The sequence below is a fragment of the Hemiscyllium ocellatum genome, chromosome 16, assembly GCF_020745735.1.
Source record: "Hemiscyllium ocellatum isolate sHemOce1 chromosome 16, sHemOce1.pat.X.cur, whole genome shotgun sequence".
Lineage (NCBI taxonomy): Eukaryota > Metazoa > Chordata > Chondrichthyes > Orectolobiformes > Hemiscylliidae > Hemiscyllium > Hemiscyllium ocellatum.
The window spans coordinates 58,405,026-58,432,617 of NC_083416.1; the positions used below are offsets into that span (position 1 = coordinate 58,405,026).

The 27,592-nt window shown below is 39.3% G+C and overlaps 1 protein-coding gene across 1 annotated transcript in view; it reads left to right on the forward strand.

Moving 5' to 3' along the window:
- LOC132823226 (organic cation/carnitine transporter 2-like) overlaps window positions 1–19,777 on the forward strand; it is a 57,582-nt gene extending 37,805 nt beyond the window's left edge. Inside the window, exons 6-10 of the mRNA XM_060836852.1 lie at window positions 1,661–1,761; window positions 5,079–5,293; window positions 10,353–10,535; window positions 17,127–17,259; window positions 19,331–19,777. Of these exons, the coding sequence (XP_060692835.1) occupies window positions 1,661–1,761; window positions 5,079–5,293; window positions 10,353–10,535; window positions 17,127–17,259; window positions 19,331–19,430 (732 nt within the window). The 3' untranslated portion in view covers window positions 19,431–19,777. The remainder of the gene's footprint in view (window positions 1–1,660; window positions 1,762–5,078; window positions 5,294–10,352; window positions 10,536–17,126; window positions 17,260–19,330) is intronic.
- Window positions 19,778–27,592: the final 7,815 nt, after the last annotated feature.

A 27,592-nucleotide genomic window follows, 5' to 3' on the forward strand; every position in this document is an offset into this window, starting at 1 on the left:
CTCTCATCAATATATTTAGTCATCTTTTCAAATACTCAACAAAATTAGTCGGGCAGAACCTCACTCCAACAAATCCATGCTGACTCTTTCTGATTAATCCTGCTTTTGTGAGTGATGATTTATCCTGTCCATTAGAAGCTTTTCAAATATTTTTCTACCACTGACATTGGACTAACTGTTCCATAAGTATCCTGCCTATCCCTGGTGCCCTTCTTGAACAAAGAAACCACATTAGCTCTCCTCCTGTCACCTGACACTTCACCTGTGGCCAGCAATCACTTCCCTTGCCTCCCATTAGCAGCCTGGTACACGTTTCATCAGGTCCTGGGAATTTGTACACAACTATGCTTGTTAAAACATCTAAAACCTCCTTATTAATCTTAAAATGCTCTATAAATTCACCATCTTAACTGAAGTAAGTGCATGTCAGCCTTTGTTTGCAGGCTAGGTGGATTAGCCATAGGAAATGGAGGGTCCAAGAGGTAGGGGCAGTGGTTCTGGATTGGATGCTCTTCAGAAGGACAGTGTGGACTTGAAGGGCTGAATGAACTGCTTCCACATGTAGGGATTCTATGGGTCTTCAACATTCTTCAACATTATCAATACTGCAATGTTCCACCTCTCTATCTTCCCTTTCCCATGCCCCTTATCACACCTAAAACTTCTATACCCTAGAATGTTGCTGCCAGTCCTGTCCTTAAATCCAGGCTTAAGGAAAACCTGGAGAAGTGGAATTAGTTCATTAAAAGTTGTGCCACAAGTTATCAAGACTATAAAAAAGCTCCAGACTAGGATTTGATTTCCATAAGGGTGAAATTTAAGTGGATGATTATACTGAATTTCTTAATGATATCACACTTAAAGTATTGTGTGAAATTCTAGCTGCCATACTACATAAAAGATAGAGGCATTGGACAAGGATAACACCAGAAATGTGTGGGTGTGCATATCAGGAAAGAATTTTCTAAGGCTTAGTGGTGATCTTGGAGAAAGTGAGGACTGCAGATGCTGGAGATCAGAGCTTAAAAATGTGTTGCTGGAAAAGTGCAGCAGGTCAGGCAGCATCAAAGGAGCAGGAGAATCGATGTTTCGGGTATAAGCCCTTCTTCAAGAATGTGGCTATCTTGGTTAGTACTGATCTTGTTAAGTTCTTTAAAATTATGACAGGTTTTGATAAAATGGATACAGAAGGAATGCTTCTGCTTTTGGAAGCAGCAGAACTAGAGGTCATCACAAGATAGTCGCCAAGAAATCCAGTGAAGAATTCACAATAAGCTTGTGTATCCAGAGTGGTGAGAATGTAATACTTGAATCAAATAGCACATACACATTTAAGGGGATGCCAAACAGGACTAGAGGGAGAAGGAAAAAGAGTTATGATCAAATCAGAAAAGGAGAGATGGGAAGAGGCTTAAGTGGTAAGTTATAGGTAGGCCAAATGGCCCATTTCTGTACCATGTATTCTGTTTAATTCTTGTAATAGTAATATATAATGAGTTGCTTTTAATGAGAATCTGTGCAGAAACAAAGTACAGAACAGCCTTTATCTGTACTGTGACCATTCCATGGTTTTGCTGCTTATTTGAAAGACAAGCAATTGGTAATAATATGTTTCCAAATAATTAATACCTCTACGTAATCCTCTTGGCTTTCTTTCCAGCTTGAAGATTTGAAGGCTAAAAGTAAACAATCATCGACAATTATTGATTTGTTTAAAAGCCCTAATATCCGAGCCATCACTATTGTAAACTTTCTGTTATGGTGAGTATTCAGACTTGTAATAGAATACAGGGATGGAGGCTATTCAGCCAATCAAGTCTGTAGTGTTTTGTTAGATGAACAAACTAGCTAATCTCACTCCTCTATTGCAAATCTCCTTGCTTGTTTTTTGAAACATATTGTTGAATCTGTACCCAACCCACAATTAGGCAGTACATTCTAATTCCTGATCACTTTTTAAAAAAAAATGTAAATGTGGAATGTGAGGATTACTGGTTGGGCCGGCATTAGTTGCTTATACCCAGTTCCTTATGAGAAGGTGGAGATGAACTGCCTTTTTGAATGCTGCAGTCTATTGGTGTAGGTAGATCCACAATGCCCTTGTGAAGGGAGTCCTAGGATTTTGACCCAGCCACAATGAAGGAAAAGCTATAGGGACAGGTTGATGAGTGGCTTGGAGGGGAATTTCTGGCTGATGGAGTTTCCATATTTTTGATACACTTGTCCTTCTATTCAGGAGTGGTTGTGGTTTTGGAAGGTACTGTCAGAGGAGCCTTGGTGAATGTACCAATTGTAGATGGCACTTACTGCTGCCATTGAATATCAGTGGTGTAGGGATAATTGTGGATGTGGTGCCAATCAACTGGACCGTATTGCCCCAGATGGTGCCAAGCTTCATGAGTATTGTTGGAGATGCACTCATCCAGGCAAGTGGGAAGTATTCTGTCACATTCCTGTCTTGTGCTGTTTAGATGGTACAAAAGGCTTTGGGCAGTCAGGAGGTGAGTTATTCACTGCACAATTCCAAGCTTTGAACAGCTTCTGCAGCCATATTATTTATATGGCAAGTCCAGTTCAGTTTCTGGCTGATGGTAACCTGACAGGATGTTGATAATGGGGGGTGCAGTCATGTTAACACCAGTGAATATCAAGGTGGTGATGGTTAGATTCTCTTTTCCTGAAGGTAGTTATTGTCTGGCACATGTGTGGCACAAATGTAACTTGTCACTTGTCAACCTAAACCTGGGTTTTGCCCACATCTTGCTGCACTTCGGCATGGACTGCTTCAGTACCTAACGAATTGTGAATGGCAAGCATCCCCACTTCCGACCTAATGATTGCAGGAACCAGCTGAAGTTAGCTGGGATGAGGTCACTACCCGAAGGAACTCCTGCAGTGATGACCTAGACCTGAGATGACTGACCTGCAACCAAATGGAACAATCTTCCTTTGAGCCAGGTCTTATTCCAACTTAAAGCAGATTGCTGGAAAACCTCAGAAGATCTGGCAGCATGTGTCGAGAGAAAGTAGAGATAACATTCCAGGTCTAAATTCTGAAGAAGGGTCTCTGGACCTGAAATGTTAACACTATGTTCTTTCCCCAGATGCTGCCAGACCTGCTGAGTTTTTCCAGCAATTTCTGTTTTTGTTTCTGACTCCCAGCATTTGCAGGTTTTGTTTTTTGTTTTTTTTTTAGATAGGTTGTCCTCATAAAGCCACACACCGGCAGCTACCCAACAATATGGTGGTAGCAAACTGTGTTCTTGAACCACTGAAACCTATTTGCTGTAAGTAAACCTATAATGCTAGTAGGGAACCTTGCTGCTCATTCAGTTAGGGCTACCATGCAAATTCAATCTAGCGGTTGGATTCCAATCTGGGTTAGGTTTTATATAATCCAAGGGTATCTAGAATCTGTCCAGAGTGTCTTTAAGGCCACAGACCATGCAGTTTGGGGAATGACTATCAGTAAAGAAAAAAACACTAGGGAAACTAAGCGGGTTAAAAGCCTGATAGGATGAATCTTCAGACATTAAATAAAGAAGCTACAGAGGTAGTGAATGAATTGGTGTTATCTTCCAAGAATTCCTAGATTTTGGAACAATCCCTGAAGATTAGAAATCTACCAGTGTAACACTAATTCACATTTTACGGAAACAAAAAAGTTGTCTTAAAGCCAGTTAACTTGTGTTGTTAGTGAAATGTTGGAGTCTAATAGAAAAGCTATAACAACAAACCATTTAGAAATATATAATGTTTTCAGCAGAGTCAGCTTGGCTTCATGAAGAGGAACTCATATCTGAAAAAGTTGTTATAAATCTTTTAAGAAGTAGCAAACAGGATAGATAAGGAGGAGCAGCAGGTGTAATTTGTTTGGATTTCCAGAAGACATTTTATTAGGTACCACGTATTAGTTTTTTTTAAAAAAAGATACAAGCCCATGGTGTTCGAGGTAGTATATTAGCACAGACTGAGAATTGGCTAACTAAAAGAAAACAGAGTTGGGATGAGGAAGGCATTTTCGGCATGGCAATCTATAACTAATGTTATGCCATAGCGATTAGTGCTGGAACAACAATTATTTACAATTTTTAATAATGATGAAGGCAGTGAATGGACCACAGCCAAATTTGCGAACATTTAGGAAGGCAAGTGGTAAGGATGATGTGAAGTCTACAACGAACATAGACAAAAGTTCAGTGAATAGGTAACATCATGTCAAATTAAACATAATGTGGAATTATGCATTTTGGCAGGAAGAATAGAGGAGCTGGATATTATTTAAGTAGAGATAGATGGCAGAAAGTTGCAGCACAGAGGGATTTAGGAATCCTTGTGCATATTTAAAATAAATGTTAGTATACAAGCATCAATAAATAGGGAAGATAAATAGAATTTTGGCTTTTATTTCACAAGGAGTGGTATGCAAAATAGAGAGTTCTTGCTAAGACTGTACAAAACACTATTCAGACCACACTTAGATAAATGTTCACAGTAATCTAAGGAAAGACATATTGGCACTGCAGGCAGTCCAGAAAATGTTTACCAGGTTGATCTCTGGTATCGAGGGATTTTTTTATGCAGTGGTATTGAGTAGACTGGGCCCATATTCAGTGGGGTTTAAAAGACTGAAAGGCAACATTATTCAAACATCATTAATTCTTAGGCAGCTTGCCAAGATAAATGTGGAGAAGTTACTTTCATTCTGGAAGAGTCTCGGACCAGAGACCATAATCTCCAATTTAGGCGATATCCAGTTAAACTAATATTTCTCTCAGTAGATGTTGCCTGACCTGCTGAGTATTTCCAATAGAAATGTTATTGGTTCTGAACTGAGGCAGAGAGGAAATTTAGAAAGCTAGTTGCTTGCAGAGAATTTCCTTGATTAATCCTGATCTGAGTATAGGATATGAGGAACAAATCTCCTGTCTGTTATCTTGGTAGGAAATGTTAGGTGGAACAGCAAGCAAAAATGAGAGAAAGAAAATGGTAATAAAACAAAATTGAAAAAAAAAATGATGTTGGAGGAGGAAAGTTTAAAAATTATATTACAAGTGGAATTTATTGTTTTGTTGCAGGATGATTATAACAAGTATATATAATGGCCTGTCTTTGAACACATCCAATCTCCATGGAGATGATTACTTGAACTGCTTCTTCGCTGGTGCCATTGAAGTTCCGGCCTATATAGCATCTTGGATTTTCATTCAGCGGTTTCCCCGACGGCTTAGCCTTACAGGCATACTTTTTCTTGGTGGAGTTGTCTTTTTCTTCATCCAGCTCATACCTTCAAGTAAATGTTCACAGAGCAGCTACGTTTATCAGAACTTGTTTTTTTTTGTTAAATGACATAAATCTGCATTTCTTGATAAATTCAAAAACACATGCAATGCTGGCCTTAATAGATTATAGCATTATAACACACTGTTCTGCAAACTGAAGATCCATCACAATGTTGCTGACCTTAATTGTACCCTAAGGATGGTGGACTGAGCAGAAAATAGTGAGGAAGGGAAGATTGATGGAAAACTGACCTCAATACATTCCTAAAATCCTCAGCATTGACATCAAAATGTAGAAAATAGGAGTAGGCCATTTGGCCCATTGAATCTGCTCCACCATTCAGCATGATTGCCTCACCCCTCTTTTTACCTCTTTAGCCTCTAGAAATCTAACTGTTTCTTTCTAAGTTTATTCAGTGACTTGGCCTACACAGTTTTCTGAATTAAAGAATTCCAGATGTGAACCACCCTCCGAATGAAGAAATTTCTCCTCATCTCAGAGTGAAGTAGCTGTGTCCATGTGTCCTGAGACTGGGATCCCTTGTTCAGGACCCCTTGGTCAGGGAAACATCGTGCCGGCATCCATTTTTTCCAGCCCTGTTGGAATTGTGTATGTTTCAATTAGATCTCCACTCATTCTTCTAAACTCTAGCGAACTTAGTCCAAAAATAAATGTCAGAAGTGGAAGAAGATCTGAATTGTCCAATTGTTTCATTGTTAGTTTTACCAAACTATATAAATCCTTATTATCTTATCAAAGTAGAAATGTGGAACTGCTGACATTTATTTTAGTTTTATTGCAATCAAATTTACATTAGACTCAGCATTCTCTTTAAACATAGGATTCATTATGCTGCATATTAAATTTATTCAGTGTATACCCAATGGTGTGCACCCACAATCTCACTAACTTGTGTCATTCACTCACACCAGTGAACTCATAGGTGTAACTGTGTAACTGTATATCTATAATCTTAGAATTACCATATTTTCATGCAATAAACTCTGGACCTCTATCATACTGTAACTGAACATTAAACTTACCCCTAAACGTTTGACCAATTACTTCTAATGTGGCTTCTAGTTATTGAACTCATAGTTAACAGAAATAGATTGTTGCTTTCATTCAATCTAGTGGCCTCAATTTTACATATCTTAATTCAATTTCCTCTCAATTCCTTAAAATCCAAACGGGAAACAAAACAAAAAGCCTGGTCAAACTTTCCTCATTGCTAAAATTCTCCATTCAAGGCAAAATCTTCATATCCTTCCTGGAATGCGGTGAACAGAACTGTTTGCAGTATTCTCATTACTATGTTTATTATCAGCTAGTGTTTTTATATAATTCTGGCATAAATTCACTCCTGTTGTATGCTATGCCTTGACTAATGAGGGAATGTAGCCTGAATGTCATCTTAAGCAGGTAACTTATGTGTTCTGTCGCTTTCAAGAGTCATTGAAGATCCATTGGAGAGCAAGTTCTCTGGTTCCTCTACACATTCAACTACCCATTATATATTTACGTTCTATTTCCTGTAAGTCTTCTCCAAATACATTGCCTCACAATTTGCTGAATTGAATATCATTTGCTACTTTTCTGACACCTTGACTAATACTTGATATCATCTTGCACTGTACAACTTCTATCCATATTAGCAATCATGCAGCAAATTTTCATTGCATTTGCAAGCTTCAGTATCATGTTTGATTAGATTAGATTAGATTAAATTACTTACAGTGTGGAAACAGGCCCTTCGGCCAATATTCCCTACATTACAATTGAATTTCATTGCTCTGTGCCACAAATAACAAGAGCATCTAGTACTGAACCCAGAGGAAACCACCTTCAAAGAACATCGGCTAACCTTTACTGTTTGCTCCTTGCCATTTAACAAATTTTGAATACAGTTTGCAATTTTCTCCTGGAACTCACAAGGTTAAGATCTTCTGACCTGTCTGCAATGTAAAACCTTGTCAAAAGCTTTCAGAAAATACATGCAGGCTACAACTAAAATGCTTCCCTCATCAACTGTCCTTTTTACCACCTCAAACCATTCAGTCAAATTTGTCCAAAACAACTTTTCCTGAATAAATCCATTCTTAACTCGTCTATGACTTTTAAAAATGATAATTTATATTATCTGAGAGCATTTTCCAATAATTTTCTCATCACTGAGGTTAAGAAGATTGGTTTAAATTACTTGGGCTATATCTTCCTTGATGTTTAAACCAACAGTACAATGTTAGCTGTTTGCTAACCCTCCAACCTCCTGGACTGGAGAATCATAGTCAGATGCTTGCAGCATGTTCTCTTGCTTTGCTTCGCAACCTGGGGCACAATTCATGAAATGTAAACACTTCCAAATCTTCACCCTCCATCTGTTTGTATGTCCTTACATTCATTATTGATAAATACAAAGTACCTTTGACATAGCCTGTTCTTTCTCTTTAAGCTACTGAACTCGAGAAGAAATCTGCCTGGGCACTGCAATACTTGAAAGTATACTTTCGTATACACATCTGCTCAGATATCCTAAAACATTCATTAACTTTCTCAACAACTCTCAAAAGCTTTTGCAAAAGCATCTTTCAAGCTCACAATTTCTACCCCTTAGAAGATCAGAGGTAGCAAATGCATGCGAATACCACCAACTAATTCCCATTCAAGCCATACAACATTCCGAATGAAATGATTATCACCACTCTTACACCATTCCTGGATCAAACTCATGGAAAGCCCTCCCTGACAGCACTGTGGCTGACCTTACTACTGTAAGTATTGCAGCAGTTCAAGAAAGTAGTTCATCACCAGCTTCTTCAGGACAAGTAAGAATGGGCACTAAATTTTGACAATAGACAATAGGTGCAGGAGTAGGCCATTCAGCCCTTCGAGCCTGCACCGCCATTCAATATGATCATGGCCTAACCAGCAATGCCAATATCCCATGAACGAAAGGGCAAAAACAATAAATTGTATTTATATCTCAGCTTCATTATAATATGTCCTAAGATGCTTCTCAGGAGCATTATAAAACAAAATATGACTCCAAGCCCATATTTCGACAAAGAAGCAAAAGCTTGATTTAGCAAATAAAGTAGATGACACGTTTAGTGATGGAACTGCACAGCTTAGCACCCAAGTATGGAAAGATTTGAAAAGATTGATGAGAAATTTTAAATGAGATGCTGATTAATAAGGAAATCTTGTGAGCAGAAAGCACAAGGATAGTGGGTGAAAAGAGCTTTCTGCAAAGTGTAATGACAGAAGCAGCAGAGATTTGGAAGACCTCCAGTATAGTCAAGGTAAACAGTTGATTGTCAGCTAACATTGTATTAGAATAATAAAATCTGGAGGTAAAAAAGGCAATGAAGAAGGTTTGAGCACCAAATAAGCAAAAGCAGAGCAGAAATTGTCAGTTTTACAGAGGCAAAGATTGACAGTCTTAATCATGATGTGTATATGTTGTTGAAATCTCAATTCAACAACACTCATTTCTCATTACCTGGGGTTCACTCCCAATGGATCCATACAATCACAATTAGTGATGCAATGATGAGTATGGCCTCAGATGCAATGTTTTCTTTTCCCCCGTTGACTCATCTGGTCTGATCGTGCAGTCCTTCACAGTAGATAGAAGATTTGCATTGTAGTGGTTTCTGTATTTTCGTTATCCATGGGAGGTCAGTCCACCGTCCACCTAGCCCCATGGATAATGGCAACTATCGAGCTTGTCATCTTTCCGGTTCAGCTTCAGACAGTGGCCAGGACATTGAGAGATAGCAAAAGCAGTTCGAAGCAATATCTTTTCAATTTCATATATTCAACAGAGGAAATTTCTTTCTTTCTAGTACAGGTTTTCAGACAAGCAGTTTGACAACTTACAGGCAGTTGAGTCAAAAGAACTGGTGGTGTAGTAGAGCTACTAAGGACAGATATGTTTTTGGATGATGTAACTGAGCAGCAACATACCATTGAGAAATAGGAAACAAAGGATTGAGTGCATCAAAGGTAACGGTATAGGAGAGGAAAGGGAATTGCTTCCTGAAGGTTTTCTGGCTATACTTAGATGGATAAGAATAGAACCAGATGAACATGATGTCAGTGAATGTGGGCAGATTGCTGTCATCAACTGTCTAAAAGGTTGCCTAGATATTGAGAAGAACAAAAGAGAGATGTGTTACCTTTACCGTTGTCATATAGGATGTTATCTGAGACTTTAATAAGTGCTATTTCAGCACTGTGACAGCAAGGAAATCTGATTAGATGGAATCAAACATAAATTTGTGCAAAAGATGGGAATGGATTTGCAATTTTGATAGTGATGCTGGAGATGGAAAAGGCAATTTTCAAAGACAGAGCGATCAGAATTAGCTTTTTGAGGCGAAGAGTGTGACAGCTGATTTGCAGGACCCCAACGGCAAACAAATTCATATGTCATATTATATGGCATAGAACTGTTATTGGCTTAAGTATTGCTGTAACTAGTCAATGAATGGCATTGCTATTATTTAAATTGTCCTTTTTATCTCCATGATGTTTTGTGGCAAGTTGTTATACATAGGAGACCAAGATGGGGGTCATGCCTTCCATAGTTGGGGACCTAAATAAACAACGGTGCATCTTTTTTAACCAGAGTGGACAAGGAAATGTAATTTAGAATGTATAATTGAATGTCAATCAAGTACAGAAAGAGGTGCAATCCATCTGGTTGTACAGGTCTGCCTTCACCAAAGCCACACCCATTGTCCAAGCATTTAAATCTACCTCTACCTGTACCATTTCTCCAGCCATGTGTTCAACTCTAGTTGTCTTTTGTTCCTTTAATACTACATTGCTTATTATAAAGATATATCCGAATACATTGTGGATGCAGGCTTTTGTGTCCATTAATTTTATCGGATATGGAGCACCTCCATGAATTTCCAGCATGGACTTGAAAGTAGCAAGTGCCCATGCCATAAATATATATTTTTGAAATTAGTTCACACATTGAGTGGGATTATGTAGATTGTTGCTTGTAAACCTGTGCATCTTCCACCATGTTTATGATTTTATTTTTTTTTCTCTAGACCTTTCAATAATTGCCACAGTGCTGGTGATGATTGGAAAATTTGCAGTCTCCTGTGCCCTTGCCATGGTTTATGTCTATACTGTTGAGCTGTATCCAACAATAGTAAGAAATATGGGTATCGGAACAAGCACAATGGCCTCCCGGCTGGGCAGCATCATCTCACCTTACATTTTCTATCTTGGTAAGGTATATGCTTAACCTTCTAATTAAGGTAATATCTAAGGAATTTTATATTTAGATTATCGTGATGCCACAAACCATTCTCAAATGCATATCATTCATTTGCACATGGTGTAAATGAAGCAATAAATGAAGCTCTCAGTATGTATAGAACCATTCCTTAGACCCACAAAACTCTCAGCCCCCAGCCACTATGCATTATCTGACTGTCTGAGATCAAGGATGGTATTTAAGTGTAACCATTATCACAAACAAACAGCAAAAGCGAGGAAGGAATTTAAAACCATCATAAGACTGGAGAAAGTGAATGAGTAGATCCCGTGGGACTAAAATCGGAAGTACGCTGAACCCAGGCTGCATTCTAGAATCTTCAAAGGAGCTACAGGGATAGATTCAATGACTGTAATCTTCCAAAATTGCCTAGATTCATAAAAAAATGTGCAGCAGATAAGAAACTACAAATGCAATACCTTTCTTTATGAACGAAGGGACATAGAGAGCAGAAACTATAAGCTTACCACAGTTTTCTTTTCACTCAATGGACACGGGTGTTATTGGCTGGGCCAGCATATATTGGCCATCTCTACTTACCCTTGAGAAAGTGGTTATAAGCTGCCGCCTTGAACTTCTGCAGCCTTAGAGTCATACAACACAGAAACAGACTCCTCAGACCAAACAGTCCATGTTGAACATAATCCCAAACAATACTAGTCCCATCTGCTTGCTTCTGGTCAATATCCCTCCAAACCTTTATTGACTGAGCATATTACGTGGGGTTGGTTAGCTCAGTTGGCTGAATTGCTGTTTGCAATATGTGAGTGATACCGACAGTGTGGTTTTTAACATTCCACTGAGGTTAACATTCATGGATTTTCCTTCTCAGTCTCTCCCTCATCTGAGATATGGCAATCCTCAGGGTAAGTCACCACCATTCATCTCTCTCTCTGACATGGCCCAGTAGGGTTATGCCAACTTTACCTTTACTAAGTATACGTTATCAATAACAATTTATATTGTGACATTATTTGAATATTGTGAAGTTTAGCTCTATTTGAACAGTGCTTCATAAGGGTCATACCTCGGTCCATAATAAATGATTTTTTTGTGTTTCACATTTCATGAGACCTTTCCAAATCTCTGGGAGTGAATCATCAGCTTTCAGAATACAACACTGGTATGCCTGCAGATCCTGGTTTATGCAAAACCTTGGACAAATAAAAACAAGAAAGGAAACTTGGGTACAAAATCAGAAATTGTTGGAAAATCTCAGCAGGTCTGGCAGCATCTGTGGAGAGAAAACAGACTTAATGTTAACTCTACACTGAAGAAGTGTAATTGGACCCAAACATGAACATTACTTTCTCTCCACACATGCTGCCAGACTTGCTGAGTGTTTCCAGCAATTTCTGATGTTGTTCCCAAGATTCCTCGCTTAATCATACAGTCATACAGATGCACAGCACGGCTCACGCCACACCATCCACTCCACAAAAGAATTCCTGAAGACCATGAAAGACACTAAGATAGAAGAGGATGAAATTACGGTCTCTCATGATGTAACGGCCCTGTTTACTTGAATCAACATTAACCTGGCCAAGGAAACACTGACTACACTATTAGAAGACCCAAAGACACACACACTAAACACCACTAACACTCATCAACACGGAAAATATCATCAAGCTAGTGGACCTATGCCTTACCACCCACTTCACCTTCAACACAAAACCTACAGTCAAACCAATGGAACAACCATGGGATCTCCAATATCAGGGTTCTTAGCAGAGGCCGTAATGCAGAGACTTGAGCAAACAGCTCTGCCAACCATCCAACCCAAACTCTGGGTCTGCTACCTGGATGACACCTTTGTCATCACTAAACAAAACAGGTTAGAGGAAACCTTCGAGACCATCAATAATACCCTTACTGGCATAAAATTCACTAAAGAGGAGGAAAACAACAACAACAATTCCTAGATGTCACAGTAGAGCGAACAGCCAATGGGGAACTTCAAACCAGCGTCTACAGGAAAACAACACATACAGACCAAATATTGAATCACAGAAGCAATCATCTCAGTTCCCACAAGCGAAGCTGCATCAGAACATTATTTCAACGAGCCACCACACACTGCAGCACAGAGGAACTATGCTGAGCAGAGGAAAATCACCTATACCGTGTTTTCAAAAAGAATGTTTACAGTCATGAACACAGTTATAACTGTGAACACAGTCCGCCGATTTCTCAGCAACAAACCCATACAAGTAGGCAAAACACGTCTAGAAACCCTAGCCACTTTTCCCTACATCAAAGACATCTCGGAAATGTCTGTCAGACTACTCAGACCCCTTGGCATCATGGTAGCCCACAGACCCACTAACACACTAAAACAGCAGCTAATGAACTTGAAAGAACCTAGACAGACAACAAGCAAAACTAACGTCATTTACAAAATACCGTGCAGGACAGTAACAAACACTACATTCGACAAACGGACAGAAAACTAGCCACCAGGATACATGAATACCAACTAGCCACAAAAAGATATGACTGTCTCTCACTCATATCCTCATCTGCGGATGAGGAAGGACACCATTTCAACTGGAACAACACATTAATCCTAAGACATGCTAAACAAAGACACGCATGAGAATTCCAAGAAGCATGGCATTCCAACTGGAACTCTATCGACAAACACATCGAGTTAGATTCCATCTACCACCCCCTGAGAAAAAGAACAGGAAGTGACTTCACCACAGGAAATAACATCACCACAGGAAATGACATCACCAACCCAAAGAAACCCAAACATATAAATAGAATGCAGGAATTTTCAGCATTGCTTCGCAAGAGGTCCACTGAAGATGTTAGCTAGTAAGGTAACGAAGCATCTGGAAATGAACCTTTCAGCTCAGCGAACCTACATCCAAAACCTCAACCTGAGCTACAAATCTTCTCAAAACTCGCTATGTAAAAGGATTATGAAAATAATGTTGAACGATGCTTTTTAAGTGTGGTTAAGAGGTCATGTGTTGACCCTGTCATATGACCCTTCGTAGTCTGATAAATTCTCCCATCTGACAAAACCCAGTTCCAAAGCTACCAGAACCTGGAGGTACAAGCTTTAATTTTGTTCTCTTGCCAGCTGTTACTGCTCTAACAATCACTTCTGCTCTCACTAATAAAATTCTGGAAATGATCAAAAATCTCACGTGACTAAGATTGTCACAAAACCATCTCCCTAAATTTCTGTCTGGCTACGTCCTGCAGCAATCTATATCCTGGTCCATGAGCAGTCGATTAATATGCGGAAGGGATTTCATTGGGGGATATTTGCATAATGATGTCTTAGATTTTTCTCTAATTCTTTTCTGGACTTAGCAATTACAATAAACGTGTGGACAATTTAGATGTAGTGGCTCAAAATCTGAAGGAAATATTTTCAATTCTATGGTTTGTAGCCACATATCCAATGTGTGGTCTGATAGGTTCTCTAGCTGTCTCTTAATGATTGAAAACGAGACTCAGTTTATGTGTGTTTACTAGAACAAGGTGGAGGAGTGAGAATTGGAAATAATTAGTTCAAATCTCTGTCTTGGACATACCAAGTATGTCATGTTGCTTTGTGGATGGATTGCAAAGAGAATGATTTTTGGTATTTGGCTGTCAATCTGTATGATTTCTTACCAAAACAGGCACTTGGAGTTTGAGTCAGTTTCCCATTAGATCAAACGAAGAGAATCAGCAAGGAGCTGTACGGCAGCTGGAACCAGGAGCAGAATATCATGAGAAGCCAGGGGTGACCTGATTTTTAGACATGAAACAAGAATATAGTCAGACCAGTGCTTGAGTTGGAGATTCCACAATCCTGATGTGCTGAAATAGAGTTGGAGGATCATCTAGCTGGATGCAAGTCAAAGGACCTGAAGGAAATTTCATACCAAAGAACAGTGGGAAACTTCAGGAGAATCAAACTGGATTCCTGAAAGTTACTGCAAACCTTCTGGTCCCAGGAGAAGTGAAATAACCCTCAGGATACGTTAAATCATGAAGGAACTCTTGAATGGAAGAGGAAAGGAAAGTGAGCTGGTGAGGATTTTTAGGTTAAAAGTACAGATATTTATAAAGTGTAGTTCAATGTCAGTGGTACCTCTTTTCATTAACTCTAGCATGGGAAAAATACTGAGTTTAATTTTGTTTTTAAATAACTGGTCTTTATTGAAACCAGAACAACATATTGTAATGTTCAGTAGTCACTTTACTTTCCACTATTTACCTTGTAGCTATTTTTCCTCTTTCATTTCTGACCTCACACAAACACCAGTGAGAAATGATATGAAGGTTCCAACCGCTATGATCCATGCAATGTCTTTCGTTTGCTGATGTAATGAATTTTTGGATGCAGCAAGTTTCAGTGTCATTGATCATGATTTAAGTGGTCATTTTTTAAAAGCACAGAAACTTTTTTTTTTCAAGTTGCCTTTTAGTAGCAATTCTGGAGGAGAGATTGAAGCTCATAAAATCCAGGCAGCAAAAAGATTATCTTAGCTATACCTGTTGGTAGGGTCACTGAGCTGCTTCCCCAGTAATTTTCCACCTCTTCCCATAACACCAATGTGTTTTTTTTTGTCTGTATGCGTGTGTATGAGGGTCTTGGTGGAGGCTTAATGTTTTAACTTGTAGTTGTATATTAACAGTTTAGAGTTTTTAAAATCTCTGATTAAAATCTATTTATTTAGAAATATGGTTTGTGTTTAATACAGAAATCTGCTCCATGGTTTCTGTTAGCCTGGGCCTATTTCAAAGTAAATTAGGTCTTTGAGTACTTTGATAATTTTTTAAAAGTTTTGTGATGACTAAGAATGGCAGAGCATGATTTCCAATACAATATCCCAGTGATGCATGACATCTGCTTGACATGTCTTGCTAACCCCTTCATAACTCACCATTTTCCTCAAACTCCTTTGCCGAAATCCAAAATCCTCGTACATCTCAGACTTATTATTCATTTACCAACTTGCACCTCAGAGCAATGTAATTTGCTTTGCTTAAGTCTGACCTCCTTGTTTCAAGCCCAATATTTTGGTCTGTCATATTTTAGTTATTTTGCTGGGAAGTTATGAATTAACACTTTCTCAACACATTATACTACACCCAAAACAGCCTATACTTGGTTCCTTAACATGTTGCTCTCAAAACCTATCTTGGAAGTGTCTTATGAACTTTCCCTCCATACTAAAACTGTAAAGTTGTTTATTTTTCAAATCTTATGAAGATTAAATAGCCACACAATTTTGTAATAATCTATTACATGTCATTGATTTAAACTCTGTCTTAAACTACCACTGAAATTAGAACAATTACAACCAACTCCCCTCTCCTTACATAATCCCAGTCCCAACCATCCAACTTGGCACCGCCCTCTTGAACTGTCCTACCTGTCCATTTTCCTTCCCAACTATCTGCTCCACCCTCCTCTCTGACCTGTCATTTTCACCCCCATCTTCATCTACCTATCGTATTCCCAGCTACCTTCTCACTAAAACTGATTCTAAATCTACATCATCTGGATTTGTACGGCATTGTTAACATAATTTGCTTAGAAGAGGCACACTTCGCTAACGGTTTTCATCTTGCATTCATCAGGACAGATCAAAAGAAAAAAAACAACATAAAGGAAAAAAAACATTTATACTGTATTGGTGGAAAGTACTGATTGGTTGGCAAGTGGACTCTGAATTGTAGAGGATGCACCAGCTAATTACGATTGATAGCTAAATGTCAAGCTTAGTTTAAATTTAAAACCAGGCAGGTGTACTCCATTGGTCATGTATTGCCCTGAGAAATGAATTAGTGGATGGTAGTCGCCTTTTATTGAGTTGAATTAGGTGTGGTATGTGTAGACATTCTTTCTGCCTGTAAACTGGGCATTATCCTGTATTCAAATTCATCTTTGAAATGGAGCAGTCAAATGAGCTCCCTTTGCATGACGTTCGCATTGAGAAATTATCCCTAGGCGTTCTCTACTAATATCTACATGTTGGAATGTCTTCCATGTCGAGAGTGTGGCGCTAGAAAAGCACAGCAAGTCAGGCAGCATCCGAGGAGCACGAAAATCAACATTTCGGGCAAAAGCCCTTCATCAGGGTTGTCTTCCATTTCAGGCACAACGCGATTGATCTTAACAATAAACTTGTAAATAGGAGCCGCACCATTTGTTCCATGTGCAAGCTCGATGCTAAAATAGGGTGCATAAAAACCATCCTGTGAAATAATGGCCAGATCATTTCTCCTTGCGCATTCTGCAAATTCATAAAGGAGCCTATAGCTGAGAGTATTGGATCAAAAACTGCCCCCTGTAACTCATGTGGTCTTGGAAGGGTAAAGAATCTCAAAGATTTGGAAAACAGGTAAAGCTAGCTATTTTACACTTATTATACAGTTGCAACAGAGTGAAAGCATGATGAAGACATGAAAGTAACGTTACTTTAGCAATGCAGTCAAATGTGAATATTCACAACTGTGTTACAAATGCTGTTTATCGCTTTAGGTTAATGCATTTATTTGACCTTTATATTCTATATTTTCACAGGTATTTATTATGAATTTCTGCCTTTTATTCTGATTGGGTGTGTTCTGATTCTGGCAGCAAGTCTAGTCTTGCTTCTCCCTGAGACAATCAATATTCCTCTCCCAGAAATGATTGACCAGATGCAGAAATTCAAGTAAGTATGTCTTATCTTTACAATGAAGATTTTTTTTTCTTGATTTTCTGCATTGAAGAATAAGTTACAATCCAAGGGGTGCCCTTTCAATTGTCTGCCCCTGCAAACTTCACGTGAAAGATCAATGACATGCCGAGTCAGATTTTTACTCTAGATACACGGGCAATCTGTTATAACGCGTTTCATCAATGCAAATTCACTGTAATGTGATTGATGGATTGGGGATGCTCTTTCTACAGTGTGAACTTTAAAATGTGTGTTGGCTGTAATGTGATTATAGTGCCAACATTTTAAGCACTAAATCTAATGCGCAACTTTTCTATAACATGGAGATACACAAGAATGCAACCATCATATTGTAGAAGAAATAAAGGTCTGGTATTAGTTAAACCTGTAAGATTTCACCTAAGCAACACAGAAAAAAACCACTCGGCCCAAATGGCCTATGACTGCTTTTAATTTATAAACCTAAACATCACACAACACCAGGTTATAGTCCAACAGGTTTAATTGGAAACACACTAGCTTTCGGAGCGACGGTCCGAAAGCTAGTGTGCTTCCAATTAAATCTGTTGGACTATAACCTGGCGATTTGTGATTTTTAACTTTGTACACCCCAGTCCAACACCGGCATCTCCAAATCATGACTTTATAAACCTGCCTTCTTCCACTGCTTTTCATCACACTCTATTCATCTAACCCCATCAATTATAACTTTGTAATTTTTCCTCCCTCCCTCCCTTTCTTCTGTAGCTTCTACTGAATGTCTTTGTGATAAGCGCCTCAACTATTTACATATGATAGCACTCCCATTTAAAAATAATCAGCCAAACACAGGAATTTAGTTCTGAGTCAAACATGATGCTACAGCTAAACATAGTCTGGTTTAACCTCAGTAAGCAACTGGTAAGCAATGACATCATCAACAATGGGCTAACATTTTTGGAGATGGAAACAATGATCTGATGATTTCCTATACCCCAATACCCATCATTTTGTATGTTCTGTCTGACCAGTAGATCATCTATCAGAAGTGTCAAATAGTGGTTTAGAGTAATGAAAGAGTGACCCTGGCTGTTCTCAATATTGTCTCCAGAGTCCATGAAGTCTCATATCATCAGGCAAAACATAGACAAACTGATTACCAGTTACCACATCCCCACCCTCCCAGTTGCTGAAATGGTACTCCTCAAATGCCACTTGCTGGAAGCACTGAGTATGGCAAGAGCACAGAACTTTGTGCTCCCGTGGGGACTTTGGAATCCACTGCCATGAGTGGCTTGGTAGTACATTACTGGCTGGGCTGGCTGATTCCGAAAGGATGTGCTGCTTGATTGGATTTGTAGCAGGTGATCAGGAAACCAACAATAGAGAGCAACTTTCTTGATCATATCCTTGCTAATTTATCTGTCACTGATGCATCTGTTCATGACAGTATTGGTCCGAGTTGTGGTCACGAATTCCATATGGAGACAGAATCCCACTCTCATGTTGAGGTTGCCCATCACCATTCTGTGTGGCACAACCACAGTGCTAAATAGGCTGGAATTCAAATAGAGCCAATAAATCCAAACTGTCCATCTATGGAGAGCTGTGGGCCTTTAGCAGCAGCAGTCTTATATTCAAACACAAGTTGTAACTTTATGGACCAGCATAGTTCTTTCACAAACATTGTCGTCAAGCCAGAGATAATTCTGGTTCAAGGAACTGTAAAGAAGAGTAACTTATTATTTATTGGAGGTGTTTTGTTATTGTGTATCCTGCCTAATGAATTGATATTGATGTTTCCTATCAAGCTTGGAAGTTTGATTGAAGGATGTCAATTGCACAGATACAAAGCTTACTTTGCCACTTTCCTGACCTTCCAATGTGTTTTGTTCTGAACACTCTGCGATACATTGGCAAACTCCATACCATATCATTGACACTAGAACTTTTCAAATTATTGAAATAAAACCAAGATAGTTAGAACTAAGGAAATTATGAACCAAGAAAATATAATGGAAAAGTTTTGTACATTATTTGTGATAGTGCTTAAACTAAATCATAATAAATTATGATTTAATTGCAGGTTCATATCTAGGCGAGATCACATGAATCTTGACCCTTTATATACACACGCAGCAACTGAAGAAGACAATACCGTCACCCAAAAAACAGAGGAAATTTAATCCAACCCTCATATAGAACAGTCGGACTGAAGAAATGGTCAAGAAATCATTTGTTTACAATTTATATTGTCAAATATTATCAACAGTGTAAATATATGTAACAGTGCAACAAAGATACTCAAGGACCGTTGATAATTCAACAGGACACTACACTGTTTTATATTTCCTGCATTTTAACACTCATATTTGTAATTAAAATTTATTATTATGTGGGTTTTGTGATGCAATATTAGCGTTCTTACTGCTCGCCAGACGATCCAGGTTCAAGCCCCTTGTGTCATAACATGTCTGAGCAGCATGACTGAACGACCTATAATACAAAACTTTGTGACTCATTGTGGATTAAATTATGGGGCCAGTTTTAACTTTTATTACTTCATCAGATTGCTCCACTGGCTGGACCAGTATTTATTACCCTTGAGAAGAGGTAGTGAATTGCCTTCTTAAACTATTTTACTCCATGGTGGGATAGATGCATTCATAATGCTGTTAGGAAGACAGTTCACGGATTTTGATTTTGACAACAATGAAATGTTGCTGATGATTGTCCATTATACAGGATAGTTCTAAGTCATTAAGTGGAGTATTCAATAGCTGATGTTTCTATGCTGCTGTCCATTTCCTTTAAGGTGGTGGAAGTTATCCGTTTGGAGGGTACTGTCAGACAAGACAAGGTGCGTTGCTATTGTGCTCCAAATGGATGTTCCCACAGACGCTGTGACAGTGTGCTTGCACAGAGTGAATGTTTAAAATGGTAAAATGGGTTGCTTTGTCCAAATATGGTTAGGCTTCATAAACTGTTGACGCTGCTACTATTCAGGCAAGTAAATTGGAATCCATCACAGTCCTGTTTTGTGCATTTTATATGGTATACAGGGTTGGGGGTGTCAGGAAGTGAATACTCACCTCAGAATTCCAAGACTCTGAATGATGTTATAGCTACTGCATTAATATGGCTGGTCCAGTGCAATTTCTGGTCAACAGTAACCTCCAGAAGTTGACAATGAGCCATTCAGCTATTGCACTGCTATTGAATCTCAAAGGAAAATGTTATAATCTCTCCAGTTGGAGATGGTCATTGCCTAGGACTTTCATAAAGCAATTATTACTTCCCACTTACTATCTCAATCTTATATATGGTCCAGGTCTTGCTGCAAGGATTGACTCAGTATATAAGTTATCACAAATGGTGCTGAACACAATGGTGCTGGTGGACTGTGTTCATTAGATACTAATTCTTTTTGAATACACGGTATAGGTGATTTTCCTCTGCTCTGCATAGTTCCTGTATGCTGTCTCGTTGAAATAAGGTTTGAATACAGCTTCGTTTGTGGATGTTGAGATGATTGCTTCTGTAGTTCAATATTTGGTCTGTATGTGTTGTTTTCCTGTAGACATTGGTTTGGAGTTCCCCATTGGCTGTTCGCTCTACTGTGACATCTAGGGATGGTAGTTTGTTGTTGTTTTCCTCCTGTTTAGTGAATTTTATGCCAGTAAGGGTATTATTTATGGTCTTTACTGGCATAATACTCACTAAACAGGAGGAAAACAACAATAAACTGCTATTCCTAGATCTCACAGTAGTGCGAACAGCCAATGGGGAACTTCAATCCAATGTCTACAGGAAAACAACACATACCGACCAAATATTGAACTACAGAAGCAATCATCTCAACATCCACAAACGAAGCTGCATTCAAACCTTATTTCAACGAGGCAGCACACAGGAACTACGCAGAGCAGAGGAAAATCACCTATACCGTGTATTTAAAAAGAATGAGTACCCAATGAACACAGTCCACCGCTTTCTCAGCAACAATCCCGAACAGGCAGACAAAACACTTCCAGATACCCTAGGCAACTCTCCCTTCATCAAAGGCATCTTGGAAATGATTGCCAGGTTACTGGGACCCCTTGGCATCATGGTAGCCCACAAACCTACCAACACACTAAAACAGCAGCTAATGAACTTTACAGACCCTATACAGACAACAAGCAAAACGCATGTCATTTACAAAATACTGTGCAAGAACTGTAACAAACACTACATTGGACAAACAGGCAGAAAACTAGCCACCAGGATACATGAACATCAGCTAGCCACAAAATAACATGACCCTCTCTCACTAGTATCCATCCTAGGACAAGCCAAACAGAGACACGTATGAGAATTCCTAGAAGCATGACATTCCAACCAGAGCTCTATCAACAACATAAACATATCGAGTTAGACCCCATCAACCACCCCCTGAGAAAAAGAACGGGAAATGACATCACCACGGGAAATGACACCACCAACCCAAAGAAACTCAAACATATAAATAGAAAGCAGGAATTATCAGCAGTGCTTCACCTGGAGGCCCGCTGATGATGTTGCCTAGTAGGATAACTAAACATCTGAAAATGAACCTTCCAGCTCAGCGAGCAAACCTACATCCAAAAATGGCAAGTGACATTGATGCCATACAATTGCCAGGCTATGACCATCTGGAACAAGAGAAAATCTACACATTGTCCTTGATACTTATTGGTATTAACATCACTGAATTCCCAACTATCAATATCCTGAGGGTTACCATGACCAAAAATGAATTGGACTTGCCATATCAATACTTTGACGACAAAAGCAGGGAGAGGCTAGTAATCCTACAGCTACTAACTCACCTTTGACTCCAAAAAGCTTGTCCACCATCTACAAGGCAGCAGCAGGAGTGTGATGAAATACTCACCACTTGGATAATTGCAGCTCCAACGCTCAAGAAGCTTGACTCAATCCAGGACAAACAGCCCTTTTGAATGGTAACACAGCCACAAACATCCATTCCCTCCACCATTGGTGCTTATGAGTGCTTATCTACAAGATGCATTGCAAAACTTCACCAAAGTTTCTTCGACAGCAACTTCAAAACCCACAAACACGGCTGCCTAGACAGAATAGGATACTGGGTATATGAAAACACCACCACCTGCAAGTACCCTTCCAAACCATTCTGATCCTGACCTGGAAAAGTATTGCTATTCGTTCAATGCCACTCGGTCAGATACTGGAATTAGTGGCATTGTGGGTATATCTACAGCACATGGATTGCAGTAGTTCAAGAAGGCCGTTCACCATCACCGTCTCAAGGTCAACTTGAGAAGAGTAATATACGCTGGCCAAACTAATGACGTCCACGTGAAATGAATGAATAGTATAAAACATGATCTACCTGTCTTGGTGGGGAAATGCCTAGACAAACAAAAAAAAATAAAAATGTCATATTACACTATATGTAGTTGCATTCATCATTGAAGAAGTTGATGGTTGGATAATTGAGAATTTCTTTCCATGATTATCAGTGAGCATCATTCATTACACTCGTGTCACTTCATGTAAATGGTAAAAGAAATTAGCCAAAATCCATTTAAACTTCCTCTAAACGTCACATGAGCACTTCACTTTACATAGAAGCTAATTGTTTTTAGTGTTTCCCAATGTTGTGTAAGTTGGAGTCTCCTATTCCTGGAGGCATTTGTCATCACTAATTGGTGATTACTGCCTGAACTGCGGTGCTCTTCCAGCACCACTAATCAAAAAATTGGTGACCAAGCTTACCTCCTGCTCATTAGGACATTTACATTTAAAATTACATTGTGTGAAAACATATTTTCGGGTGTCATGTTGAAACTTTACCAGAAAGGCTTGAAAGAAAGTGAGGACTGCAGATACTGGACATCAGAGTTGAAAGTTGTGGCACAGGTAAAGCACAGCAGGTCAGGCAGCATCCGAGGAGCAGGAGAGTCGACTATTCGGGCATAAGCCCTTCATCAGGAAATGAACTCTGGTAAACCGGAAAAACCAGTTGTATTATTAAACAATTGAAAACATATCTTCAGGTATAAACTGTATATTTCTTTAAAGAGCTGAAAATGTGTTGCTGGAAAAGCGCAGCAGGTCAGGCAGCATCCAAGGAATAGGAAATTCGACGTTTCGGGCATAAGCCCTTCATCAGGAATGAAAAAAATTCCTGATGAAGGGCTTATGCCCGAAACGTCAAATTTCCTGTTCCTTGGATGCTGCCTGACCTGCTGCGCTTTTCCAGCAACACATTTTCAGCTCTAATCTCCAGCATCTGCAGCCCTCACTTTCTCCTCTATTTCTTTAAAGAGTAAGCTAAAGCTCACAGAACTGTGCTGTCCCAAGATGACAAGGAAAACATACAAAAGAAAATGTAGCAATATTGTTAATAACCAAGAAAATGGTAGAATGTCCAGGACATAGTGCAGTTGGTGGTACTTATGTGAACTCTGAAAAGGCAATCCACACAGGATTGCCACACAGGTAGCTTGTTAAAAAAACTGGGCGTCCCTGAAATGAAGGGGAAGGTTGTAGCATGTATACAGATTTAATACAGAAACAAAGTGAATGTAGGACTGAAGTTTCTATGGCTGAAGACTGGAATCTGAAATGCTGAGAACCAGTGGAAGAGCCTGCACTGGATCATCCACTCAACACTCTGGCTGAAGATTGCTGCGGATGCTTCAGCCTTATCTTTTCCACCTATATGTTGGGTTCTTCAATCATTGAGAATATAGATATTTGTGTCTATTGAGTCTCTTCCTCCAGGCTTAATTGTCCACCACCATTCACATCTGAGTGTGGCAGGACTTTTGAGCTTAGACCTGATCCATTGCTTGCAGGATCACTTAGCTCTGTCTATCATTTGCTGCTTATGCAGTTTGGCATACAAGTAGTCCTGATTGGCTGCATCACCAGGTTGACTCCTCATTTTTAGGTATGCCTGGTGTTGCTGCTGGCATTCCCCCTGCACTCCTGCTGCTATTGATGGCCCACACCACCTCATGGATGCCCAGTCTTGAGTTATTCAAAGCCTATTCCATTTAGCACGGTGATAGTGTCAAGTGGATGATCTTCCACTAGTTCCCAGCATTACAGATTCCAGTCTTCAGCCAATTTAATTTATTCCACATGATATTGAGAAACAACTGGAGGCAGTGAATAGAGCAATGCTTTGGGCTTTGACAATATTATGGCAATAGTACTGATAACTGGTGCTCCAGAACTTGCTGCTACCCTAGCCAAACACTTTGTTACAACACTGGCATCTACCTGCCAATGAGGACAATGTGTCCTGTACACAAAAAGCAGGATAAATACATTCCAGCCAAGTATTGTCCCATCAGCCTACTCTTAATCTTTAGTAAATTGATGGAATGTGCCATCAACAGTGCTATCAAGCAGCAACTGCTCAGTTTCTGTTCTGTTACGATCACGCAGCTTCTGACCTCACTACAGCCCTCAAACATGGACAAAAGAGCTGAATTCCAGAGGTAAGGTGAGAGTGACAGCCCCTGACATTTGGGCTGCATTCAACATTAAGAACACCACCTGCAAGTTTGCCTCCAAGCCATTCATCATCTTGTCTTGGAAATATATCACCATTCCTTCACTGTCGCTGGGTAGAAATCCTGGAATTCTCTCCGTAATGATAATGTGGGTCAACCTACAGCACATGGAATGCAGTTTGTTCAAGATCACCACCACATTGTCAAGGGCAACTAGGGACAGGCAATAAACGCTGGCCAGCCAGTGATGCCTACATTATATGAATAAATTTTAATAGAAGTCCTGCAATCACACAATCACATCTAATGGTGGACACTATGTATTGTGTTTTGGTAAGTTGATAAGTTCATTGAATACATTTCCAAACAATAGTGGCAACAGTTAGACTATCATGACATAGTGATATGGCAGAAATACCTGAATGGCATATGAGTGAATAGATTAACAAAGCTAAATTGGCTATCTTGAATCCATATTCATTGAACTAATGAACTCAGCAACACATCAAGATGAGTTCTGCTTTCATGGCTTTTTGAATGCTCAAGCAGATATTGTTGCCACGGAATCCCCTCACCCACGATACAGCACATTAACATTTTCAGTTGTTTCTATGAGAAATGTTTTTTCAATTGAATAGCCTCTAACCTACTGGTTCTTGCATACTTCCAAAGTGTAGTGCTATCCTTGCATCAACAGCTTATGGAAAAACTGGATAAAAAGCAAATTACTGCAGATGCTGGAATCAGAAACCAAAAGAGAAAATGCTGGAAAATCTCAGCTGGTCTGGCAGCATCTGTAAGGAGAGAAAAGAGCTGATGTTTTGAGTCTAACTGACCCTTTGTCAAAGCTGGTTTCTGTCTTTTGGTTTCTTATGGAAAAACTTCCTGACATAATTTAATTGGCCGCATCCCATGTTAGATTGCAGCAAGCAAATAAACTTCCTTTTTTCCCTGTGCTTGCTATGAAATCCGCAATTGGATTCTCTATTATTGTCCATCAGAGGTTGAACTCCACTGGATTAAATGCACATTTGCCACAGCTCCATGGGCTGCAAGACTGCCTTTATTGGCCATCTCACAAATAGACCCCAATCCATTTGCTCACCATAATTCATCAAGTAAAATAGGGCATATCTTGTGAAATGACGGTTACCCTGATCAGATCAGTGCTCGCTGTCAATCACGCAAACTTAGAAATGGCCCAATTTCAGTCCTGAAGATTACCACCCCATCTCACATTAACCTGGCGAGGGAAGGTGTCTGAAAAATGTGAGAAAAAGGTAAAGCTAGCTATTTCATTTTTTTTCTCTTTTTTTCTTTCTTTATTAACCCCCGCACTACCGCCTAACTGCGGTAGTGCTTTTTTTTTTCCCCAGCACCCATAGTGTGTGTGTGCAGGTGTGAGACGCAGTGAGAGACACAAAGTGCACAAATCTTTATTTAATTTCCACCACCAGAAAAATAGGAAAACACCCAAGTGGCCTGTGACAAGCGGTGCCCTTCACATCAAAGGGCAATGCTGTGTGATCAAAACAGTGAAGGGGAGGGCAGGGACTAAATCAAAATAGAGTTGGAAAACTAGCCATTTCATGCTGCTATTACGCATGTCATATTCTCCTCTAACAGGGTATTGCCATCAAATCAAAAAGATTTTTTTTATCTACCACACAATGGTGTCATGAGGTAGGGGAATTCAATGCAAGTGATCTAGAAAATATGTCACCATGTGTCATAATGACCAGTGGATTTTATCAAAAAGAACCCTCTTTTGGCTGATTACAACAGCTGAGTGCTGAACAGTTTTAAAACTTCACTCATGGGAAGTGGGTGTGATCAATTTAGGGTTTCCTATTGCCAGTTGTCCTTGAGAGAGTGGTGACAAGCTGCCTACTTAAACCATTGTCAGTTTGGTGCAGCAAAACCCACAATGCTAGGTTTAGCAGTACATCCCTGCTCTTGTCTTCCAGCCTACTTGAAACGAATGCTAACATTGCATTTGCCTTTCTAATTGCCAATTGAACATCCATGTTAACCTTAACATTAGTTTCTCATTGAGCCAAGCAAATAAAAATGTCAAATATCAAATCAAAGCAAGGAATTTCAATTAATTTTATAAATCAGCCACGTTTGAATCCAATAATTTAGGTTGATGGTCATAAATCTTAATTTTCAACCTTATTATTCACACTTAGCAATTTATAATTATTTAATAATAATAATGACACTTACTAATAAGGACAACAATTGTAATTTTGAGATTAACAAGCAAAATAATACTTTCAGTAAAATGTCAGAATATCACCAATGATATTTACAATTCACAATCACAATATGACTATAGACACAGATCCAATCTTTCTAAAAGAAAACTCCATCATTTATAATGGGAATAGTAATCCCTTAACTTCCATCAAACATTATGGGCTTGTCACTCAGATTGCAACTCTGTTCCTTTTATTCTCAACCAAAGAGCTCCATATTTCCAACAGGAGACTCTGATCAGTGCTTCTTCAGAAACACAATGCCACAACTGCCCTCAGAAAAGTCTCTCATACCACAGTATACTCAGCAGGAGGCAAACGATGAGATCATTTAACAGCAGTCAGTTACCTGATTCTGAAACGTAAAGGTCTGGCATCACAGAGAGTCTCTTTGACAGCTGCTGTGAAAAGGTAAGTGTATAATAGAAGTATGAGGTCAGGTCCAGTGGCAGGGGAATGGGGGGTCAGGTCTGGCACTGGGGGAATGGGGGTCAGGTTCAAGAATGGAGGAATGGAGATCAGGTCTGGCAATGGGGGAATGGGGGTCAGGTCCGG